Source organism: Oryzias latipes, chromosome 14, assembly GCF_002234675.1.
Source record: "Oryzias latipes chromosome 14, ASM223467v1".
Lineage (NCBI taxonomy): Eukaryota > Metazoa > Chordata > Actinopteri > Beloniformes > Adrianichthyidae > Oryzias > Oryzias latipes.
The window spans coordinates 29,684,120-29,694,236 of record NC_019872.2 but is presented as its reverse complement, the minus strand read 5'-3'; the positions used below and the strand labels follow the sequence as shown (position 1 = coordinate 29,694,236).

The 10,117-nt window shown below is 50.2% G+C and overlaps 1 protein-coding gene across 6 annotated transcripts in view; it reads right to left on the bottom strand.

The window, feature by feature from the left end:
• The window catches only part of sgcd (sarcoglycan delta), a 198,058-nt gene that overhangs the window by 54,012 nt on the left and 133,929 nt on the right, over positions 1–10,117 (bottom strand). For 4 of the 6 annotated variants that reach the window (XM_023962866.1, XM_023962865.1, XM_023962867.1 and 1 more), the window contains one exon: positions 1,773–1,958. The exons of 1 other annotated variant lie outside the window; for it this stretch is intronic. In XM_023962866.1, the coding sequence (XP_023818634.1) occupies positions 1,773–1,958 (186 nt within the window). Of the gene's footprint in view, positions 1–1,772; positions 1,959–8,064; positions 8,673–10,117 lie in introns of those variants that run through there. One more of the 6 variants, XM_023962868.1, reaches the window with a different exon arrangement.

Genomic DNA, 10,117 nt, shown 5'->3' with positions numbered 1-10,117 from the left:
AAAGTCCTGCAGGACGTCCCGCGTGGCCACAGAGCGTGAACCATGGACGAGCAGCTCGCTAATCCGCCATCAGCAAAAAGACAGTAGGGCGAGTAGGACTGCCCCCCCCCGCGGCTGGATCTGTGCCTTTTGGCACCGGGACCCGTCGGGAGAAACCGTTCCGCTCCATCCGCTGCTCTCTGTGACGGAAGGGTTGACATGCATGAGATGAAGCATCAAGTCCTCTGAAAGTCGACCCCCCCACGCCCAGCTGACCCCTTCAGGATCAATCCCTGACATCAGAACTCCTCCAGATCTTCAATCTAAACTGTCTCAGATGTCGTGGTTAGCCCCGCCCACAGTTGTAGCAGAAGGCGGAGTTTTAGCGAGAACACAAAGGTGGACAACAGGGAAATATCAGTGCACGACTAAATGAAAATATTATTTAAGGCAAAATACTTTGCACTGGCATGTATGGCATAAAGCTGAAGGAAGTGGGCGGAGTCACAGATGAGTTGACACTGAAAGGTTCTAGGAGGGCGGGGGCTGTCAGAGGAGGACATAAGCAGAAGTCTAGAGAAGGCCTTAAGGGCTTTGAGTCCAGCGGTTCAGATTTACCCTCTGAGATCAACTTTCCTGAGAAGGTTGTCCAATAGAAAGTGTTTTTAATCAACTAAATAAATGTAAAATGTGGGTAAAAAGTCATGTTTAAAATAAAATTATAAAAATAAATGAAAAATGCTGAATGAAGGCTGATGTCAGATGTTGGATCTCCTGCCAGTTTTTCTAGTCCTGAGTAGAAAAGCATCTCTGCAGCATGGAATGTGTAGATGTTGGTGCTTTCTGGTGAAAAAGCGCCGCCGCGTTTGCCTGATCGGCAGACAGAGACCACACGAGCGAGGCGGGCGGGAGGGCCGGCCGTGAAGGTCACTGGCAGCCTCCTGGATGAAGTCTCCCTCTGTTGGAAGCTCTTCAGAGAGCCTCAATGTGGGAGGCAGAGATATCTTCAGATCCCCGCAGACACGCAGGCGTCCCAGCAGCTGCAGCCGCTCAACCACCTGCTCTGCGGCGCCTCCCGCAGACGTGCAGCTCCTGCAGCTCCTGCAGCTCTGTCCTGCTCAGCCGCCTTTGCTGTCAGACGCTTTTCCCTGAAACATTAGCAGCACTCTTTGATTGGGCCTGGCACACATTCTGGAGCTGCAGAGAACGCCATGCAGCGGCGAGACCACACCTCTTTCTGTTTAGTGAGAAAGCTCAGCACAACATCTGTGAGCAGCCGTTGGATTCTTATCCAAGGATGAGGGGGGGGGGGACACAGGGCACCTGTGAGGCTGAAGGTTTGTGGGTTGCCACGGTGATGACCGTCTTTGGTGATGACAGTTTGGTTTGAAGTGAAAGTAGCAGGTAGATCCACCTGCTGGTGAACACCTGGATCAGGTGAGGTGGAGCTGAAACTGCTGAGCACAGTCCTGACAGGGTCAGTATGACCCAGGGGGAGCTCTGGCCAGAAAGAACCACGATGACCACCCCACACCATCCCTGACCCACAAGCAGGGTTGGGCCAGAAGAACCGGGTCGTCTTGTTTGGATCACAAACACCAAGGTGATCTATTGTTGTCCTGGACTTGGATGTGAAGCACAGAAACCAGACCGGAGCGGATCACTGAACACCGACGTGAGCTTTGGGTCCACACGGCGAGGTTCTAGCCTCGATTGGTGAACGTACAGGAAGGTTTCCTCAGAAAACCAACCAGAGCGAGACCACAAACCAGCAGAACCAAAGGCAGACTTACGATGGTGAACTTCATGACTTTCAGGATCCAGATGGTTAACGCCAGGTTGATGAGGATCAGGAACATCAGCAGCAGGACGAAGAAGTAAAGGCAGCGCTTCCTCCAGCCGTGGATTCCCACTTTGTACACGTGAGGGTTCTCTGAACTCTGGACATGGCTCCTATGAGGACACGCCTCCTGGGTCATCTGAGGACAGACAGAGGAGGTTATGGCACCACAGATTCCGGAAGAAGCGTCTGTGGCCCGCGATGGCTTTCCTGGCTCCTGCTGGTCCGTGCAGCAGGCATGCAGTGCTGCAGGGCAGCACACGTGCGCTCTGCTGGGGGGGGGTTGAGCCCTCCCCTCTCTAAAACAACAGCGCTTTAGCCTGCAGACGTTCCAGCAGGAACATTATTCTGATGTGACCTTCACACGCCGGGAAGGAGGCCTCCGCCGTCTCCTGGAGGGAGCGGCACTTCTGCAGAGCTTCAGAGGTTAGAAAGCATCAAGATTCCCCCCCAGCCTCTTTGTTGAGCCACTGACCGGCCACTCCGTTCTGGCACAATGACAGGCAGTTTAGTTAGCAATCGCATTGACTGATTACCCCATAAGTGGTCTATAACTCCATTATAGCCCCTCTGCCCCATTGATGTGCTGATAGTAATGATTAATGATGATTCTAATTGTCTGGCTGTGAGGACCAGAGCAGCATCGTTCACTTCTGCCGCCGTAATAACGGCCTAATAACTCCCTGCAAAAATACTATTTACTGTCCGCCGGGCTTTGGGCCGCGAGCCTCACAGCAGCAGAGCCGACTGCTTTAGACAAGCCGGAGCCCCGCCCCCTGAGTGGAACAGGGCGGCGAGCTGCTGGAGGAGGACGTTCTGCCTCAGGAAGCGGCGTTTAAAGAACTAATCTTCCAATGAGCAGATTCTTCTGCTGTAGGTCGGAACATTCTGTTCAGAAACGAGATTTTACAGATGAGGTGATCACATCTGTGAACTCCAACAGGTGTGCACGTGAAGAAGTGAGGCTGCACAAACACATCAGTCACTCAGAGACTGGGTTTCTCCTGCGTTTGTCATCTGTCGGTTGTCAATTGGTCGTTTAGTCGGTTGGTTGAATGTTGGTCGGTCAGTTGATGGTTAGTCGGTTTATTGTCGGTCGGTTGTTTGGTTGATTGTCATTCGGTTTATTGTCGGTCGGTCGGTTGGTTGTTGGTTGATTGTTGGTTGATTGTCGGTTGGTTGTTGGTTGATTGTTGGTTGATTGTCGGTTGATTGTTGGTTGATGTTGTTCTGCAGAATCAGAGCTCAGCAGAACATTTTATGACTGATCAATTATGATCAAAGCAAAACTGAAGAGTCTGAACACCGGGGGTGGGGGGCATGTGTGGGTTCTGAAAGCCTTCAGTGGGGGGCAACACTCAGCAGCAGCAGCCACCTGGGGGGTGTGGGCGCTCTCTGCATTTACCTGGAGAGGCTCTTTAACCCCCCCCCAGAAGAACCAGACTCTCCTGTACCTGATCTGTTTGGACCGTCACACCTTCAGAAGGGGGGGGGGGGTCTCCAGCATTAGGTGATATGTTCAACAAACAGAGGTTTGATCATGGAGGGAGGGGGGGCATCCACATGCATTTTCCAGAACCGGGGGTTCTGCGGCAGAGACCCGGTCTGGAGAGTGGATCACACATCTGCAATGAAAGATCATTTCTGCAGCTTCAGTGATTTTCCCGCCTCTCCGTGCACGCGCAGACTACTGATGGCGTTCCAATAATGGCGGCAAACTGACTGAGAAACAGATTGGGGGGGCTGGTTGGAGGCTAAGTAATGGCCACTCTCACCAGAGTGCAGGTGTGTGAGTTAAGAAAATGGAGCTGAAGAGCCGGGGAGGAGGAAAATAAGTGGCAAATTGGAGGCAAATCAAATCATTGGCCTTTGGGCTGCCCCCCTACACCCCCCCCCCCCCCCCCCCCCCCGGCTGGTGCTGCTTGTTCAGCCAAGTCTTCATTCAGGAAGCCTGAAGAAAACCCAACGGTCCACAAACAAAGTCTGTCTCTGATTAGAGAGAAATGGGCTTTTACAAAATGTTATTGGTCACTCCTGCTGCCAAACAGACTGCAGCCCCCCCATTAGAGCCCTTATGGACCCAACGGGGGCCCGCTGGGAGCTGCAACAACCCCAAACACAGACACACAGAACAGCAGCTGATGCAGGAAATCAAGTTTTAACGGCAAATCTCTGAACGTTTCTATCGCTTTGGCTCTCAAGATACGACGAAGACGCTTTGATGAAGACCTCGGCGGCCTGTCAGTCGGTAAAAGGCAGAACTGACCTTTGCTTTTCACTTTTTCACAGGCAGTGAAGTCCTGACGGCTTCAGGACGAGAACCCCCCCCCAGCGGCGTGCTTTCAGCCAATCACAGCCAGGAGGGTGGATGCTGATTGGTTTGGTTCTATCCAATCAACGCGCTTGAATTCCTATGTAGTGCACTGGACATTTGGTAGAATGGAGGCTATTAACCATTTAGGCCCGTTTGTCTGTGAGCAGAACCCAGAAGGACGCCAAAGCCCCAACACGGCTCTGGATTTGTGTTAGTGTAGCGACCAGCGTGATTACGTTGATACAACAGTAGACCAGAAGAGACTGCAGGCTGATGCTATGTTGCTGAATGACAATGAAACTTAAGAAGAAAGAAAGAAAGAAATGATCAAAGTGGACCTTAAATAAAGTGAAAACAGCACAATAACAAAAAAAGATATGTTTGGAAAAATGCCAGAGCCGGGTATCGAACCAGCGAGCTTCTGCACCAATGAGCTTCCCCATTGATTTAAATGGAGGCAGAAATCCTGGAATATTTGGAAAAGTTCAAGGATTTGAAGGAGCAAAGGTCACAGCTGGAAAAAGCTGAAAGAGCTGAACATTTGAATAGTTGAACGGTTCAAATAAATGAACATTGAAATACAAACATTGAAATATCCTTTTTTTTCCTTTAGACATGAGTTCCTCCAAAACGCGACCCGCCGTGCGACTCAGTAGAATCTGCTGACTAAGCACTGACGTCAATCCAGAGCAGAGTTCTGCTTTTGGATTTGCTGCTCCATCTGAGAGACGGGTCAGAATCCTGGTCAAAGCCAACCGACACCATGACTGAGGGGCAGAGGCACCTGATTGGATAGAATCTCGATCTTGTCTGCGATTGGCTGGTTGGTGACACAAACACAACGTGGGGAACACTAAAACAAAGATAGAAGGTGAGATTTGAGACGACACAGACTCAAAAATGGGTTCTGAAAGCAAAGAAAACGATTCTGAAAGCCAACATTTCATGTTTTCAAAGTTTCGTTTTTTAATCTGAACATTTCGTTTGCACTTTAAGAGATTCTGATTTAACAGACACTCCTGCTCCTCTGGAGGCACAAACAGAACCTGTCTGTCAGCTCCTGTCATTTCTGACATGACGGCAGACAGGAGCTGCACTCTCCGGACCAGAACCAGAACCATCGCGTTCGACGTTGTAAAGTAGAAGGTAGCTGTGAAATACAGGCTCCAGCAACAGTGTTAGACTATTGAATGGATGAACGCTTTCATCCTCTCAAACCTGGTAGCAGTGATGTCCAGCCCAAACTACACAACTTAACTGTTTCCATACATGATCAATACAATGTGTGGAGCACTGTTCACACGCAGTGGTACTTTCTATTTTTACAAACTGAAGCCGTTATGAACGCTCCCTTTCCCTTTGTTCACTGAATGCATCTGTGTTTTAAAAACCTGCACTTTCATGCCATCATCTCCATGAAAACCACAAATCCAACCTTCATTGATTTGCTTTTTGCAGAGAAAGAGTCGTGTTCTTCTGTGAGTCTGTCCTAATGGAGTTTGTGTTTGTCGTCCTCCTGTTTGTGCTCAGCAGCCACAGCTTTGGGGGAGCGGACCTCCAGCTCCGTCCCACCAACAGGCTCCATCCTTTCATCTGCAACACCGACGGTGCTGGACGGAGCTGCAGAGGAGGGTTCTCCAGAACCTCCTCAGTGGATCAAGTATTTCAGCGTCTGCAGCTTTGACCGTCTGAGTGAACGGAGCTGAAACTAAATGCATCAAACACAAGTTAAAAACGAGTATGAGACCCCCCCGCTCTGCTTGGATTACATTTCTGTGTGGATAAAGTAACAAACTGGAGACAATCAGCTGATTCCAGGGAGGAGCTGCACAGTCAGAGCTGGGGGGGGGGCATCCAGCAAAGCCAGGACTGCTTTAGGGAAAAGCATCCAACACAAGAGGAGCATTCAAGCAGGCTTTGACACAGACTCCAGACAGGTCTGGGGGGGGGGCCTAAGGCCAATCACAGGCTATAAGAGGAACCCCCCCCCCCCCCCCCCCAGCAGACTCTCCTACACTGGCTGAGGACTAGAACCTCCTCTATGCCTGTTTTGACAGGGAAAACACCCCCATCATCCCATCTGGCCCCCCCTCCACCTCAGCAGCACTGCCCCAGTCCTGAGGGGGTGTGCAGCGGAGCTGACGGCCACCTCCCCAGCACCACAGTCCCCCCCGTTCCTGAGCAACCAAACGTCACATGACTACACACTTTCTTCTGCTCCTGACTCACAAGAAAGAAACCCTCCAACGTTATTTCACTCTTCATCGTCTTCGTCCTCCATCATCAGGAGGCTCTGCAGGAAGATGTCCAAAGACCCAAACCACGTTTTCACTGAACCTTTTGTGTCCTCATGCATGAAGAAGTCGTGGAGACGAGTCACAAATGTCACATTAATTTAGCAGTTTTTTCCCCCTAAAACTGTAACGTCTCTACGTTCCTCAAAGAACCTCATCGAGCCGCCAGCGTCTCGCCGCCGCAGACCAGCAGGAACCTCTTCTGGGTGACTTTCAGAGTCTGTGACTGCGTCAGCAGAAAAGCAGATGTTTGCAGAAAGCCTGATCTGATTGGAGGTTTGTCCGATGAAGGTGGAGGGGGGAGGGGGTCGGAATCGGAGGAGCGCCGGAGGAACACGGCGTCCTGCGGGATCAGAGGCGTGACGGGTTAGCACCGCCGGCTGCCTCCACCCCACCAGGGACGCGCAGACTTTTAAATTGCCTGTCTCTTTTGGTGCCTGTTTCTCCTCCCCCCCACCCCCCCACCCCCCCACCCCCCCACATCTTAATCATTGCTGTGTCATGAACCATAAACATAATGTGCTTTGCAGGGAAGCAGCCCTGGGGGGGTGATGCTGAATTATAACAGCAATAACTGTTTGCGCACCACTTCAGATGAACTTTTCACAGCTTGTTAGAGCCGGAGCCTCCAGCGCCGGCTCACCTGTGTGGACAGGTGAACCTCAGAGGGGAAAGAAGATTCTGAACGCTGTTTCAGCTCTGTGGTACTGCAGGGTGGGGGCGGATGCCGGTTTGTCTCCATAACTCCACAACCTTTTATGCCATCAACAGACACCAATGGATTCTGATGCAGAATCAGAATCTGTTGGGCTCATGTTAAATACATACATGACTGAATAGTTACAGTAAATCATGAAGCATTAGCTATGCAAACAAAAAAAACACACTAATTTATCATTTTGTTCATGTTGACGCCTGTTCTAACAGACACCGGCGTCCCGTAGAAAGACGGCGGTTTCTTTGACCGACAGCTGCAGTTAAACTTTGGCTGATTTTAGAAGATGTTCGGATCTTATCTGATTCTTTTAACTCTGTTTCTTTAGCTTGTTTGCATCAAACTAGAGGGATTGGATTGAGTCAGAATTTCAAATCCATCTGAACTGAATAAATATTTGAGCCTTTTCCGTGTTTCATTCCTGACGTCACGTTTGTCACTTCTTTCTTTCTTGAGAAGATAAAATGTCTTTTTCAGCAAACGGATGTGTTGGAGTTTGAGCTAAATGAGCTTTAAAGCCCCTGAAAGTCAATCAGAACTTTAGATCTTCTTGGCTCCAAGACCAGAGCCCAGCTGACAGGAAGGTTGTTTGTTTGGCGCCGGCTTGGGTTTCCCGTTTACCGGGGAATTGGCGTCTTCTGCTGACTTCCTCCAGCGTCTGGATCTGCAGCTTCCGCCGTCGTCTGCGGGGATTTTGGAGGGAAAGCTCGTGGATTTGCCGTCCTCTTTCCAAAAGCACAAGTTAAAAATCAGAATTTCTTTCAAGGCCAGAGAAAGCTTCACAGTGACATCTATGAGGGGGGGCTCACTGGTGTTGGGGGGGGTCTTTTCTCAGCAGGTGGATGAAAAGGAAAGATTTCTTTTTCTCCTTTTAAAGTTCTCTAAACATCTGAACCCCAAATCTTTCAGCTCACATTCTTACCTTTAAAGATTCATGAGTGCTTGATGAAAACTCCCATGATGCACTCTGTTCTGACCTTTCAGAGTCAAATCTTGGGTTTCACAGAGAAAACAAAAAGCTTCCTTCAAACTTTGACCCAAATCGATCAGACGTGTTAATGCAGACCAGGATTTTCTGTAGATTTCAGCACCGTCCCTTTCTCCCACAAAACCATCAGTTTTCCTACAAAAGCTTTAATGTAAAGAGACCTGCTGTTGGTAACCATGGTAACCTTTATAATTACGGGCTGACAGTGTTCATTCCATTAACTGCTGAAAGGAGAGAAGCTTTCAGGAAAAATCGACCATCATCAGGCGTCTGAGGGTCTTTTTATCCAAAGAGCTCCACAGTCGTTTGGGTTTTTTCGCTGAAGGAAAACTGCCGACCCAGCAGAAGCAGCCGGTGTTGGGCCTGACAGTCAGCTGTCCACAAACTACCGGGTGGGTCCGGAGAGAAAGCCTTCCAGAGGAAAAACGGGGTCAAAAGGAAAAAAGGTTCCTGACGATAAACTATGCTGCTGCTCTGAAGGTTCATGTTGGACAGCCATAACCAGAAAAAGGCAGATAATCCACAGGAAAGGACCCGAGGGTCTGAAGCTGTGCTGGGGGAGAACAGAGTTTTGACTCTGACAGTAACTACACCCTCTGTGTTCTCTGTCCCACCTCCAGTCCTGGACAAACCCCCCCTTCCTTTGAAAGGGAGCCGTCTTTGAAGGAAAGACGTGTCCCACCCACCCACAGCTTCTGACGAGCAGAAACACAGACGGGTCGTTTCCGAGGTCACCGACCGAGTTCACTCCGCCCAACTCAACAACAATGTGACTCTTGGGCGGGGCAAAGTAAAGACAGAGAGTTTTGTTAAGTCCCCAACAGCCAATGAAACAGAGAGGATCTCTGTGGCCCAGATCCTGTGGAGGTTCTGGAGGACGACTGTCAGTGAGACCAGCAGGACGTCTCTACACCTTCAGACAACATCCGGTTCACTTCAGTCCAGAAGGACGTCTGCTTCCTCTACAGACCTGCTGACATTCCAGACACTTTTCAGGTTAACCAGTCAAACCAAAGACCAAAAACGGGCCTCCATGCCCCCCTGCTGGACTCTCAGCATGAAGGGGTTGAACCACTAAATGGTTCCCGAGTGCAGCTCACCGCCCCCCCAGGGGAGGGGTCAAATGCAGAGAACAAATGTCCCACACCTAGGTGTGTGACAGCTGATGGGACTTTAACTTGATATTTGAAAAGAGAGATGGTATTTCTGTGGCGTTTCCATTCTGGCGACCGTCATGAGGAGAGGAAATGAGTGTTTCTGTGACAGAGTCGGTCTGTGTGGACACGGGCGCTTACGGACCACGTGCACACCCCACACATGCAGCATGTGTCAGTAAGGAGTGGCCTCGAGTGTGGCGTTCAAAAGCACCACCTGTACATCTTAATCGTTCCATCGTCCTTATGAAACTCTACGATGCATTAACCAACTGAACAGGTCAACCGCCATACAGGCCTTAGATCAAACTCTGAACTCCTCTGTTGTCTTGACTGAAAGTTTTCCAGACAGAATCTGGAACTATTATACGTTCTGCTTGGAAACATTCCAACTCATGGTTAAATGGAGATCCTGTCAGCTGCACTGGCTTCTCAGAACCTCCAGAATCCAATTCAGACTCCTCCTGTTCACCTTGAAGGCCCTCCATAACCTGGCTCCTCCTCATCTCTCAGGACGGACGTTTCCTTGACGGATCTGGTGATTTCACCGTTTCTCTTCTGTCTGAGACAACAGGATAAAGTAATTCAGGTGTACGTCCATCCGTCCTCAGTCTCTCCCAGCAGTCCACCTTCCACGCCTCCAGTGTTAATTTGAACCTCTCTCTGACAGCAGACTTTGACACCTCCAGTGACGGGAGCTTCCTGGAGCTCCAGCCCTTCCTCGGGAAAGGATGCGGTTCAAGCGGGTTGAACTTGCTTAGACGGCTGGGCTGACACCTCCTCAGCTGGTGGGTTATGAAGTCCGTCATTGAGGAAGAGCTCAGAGAGTAAAA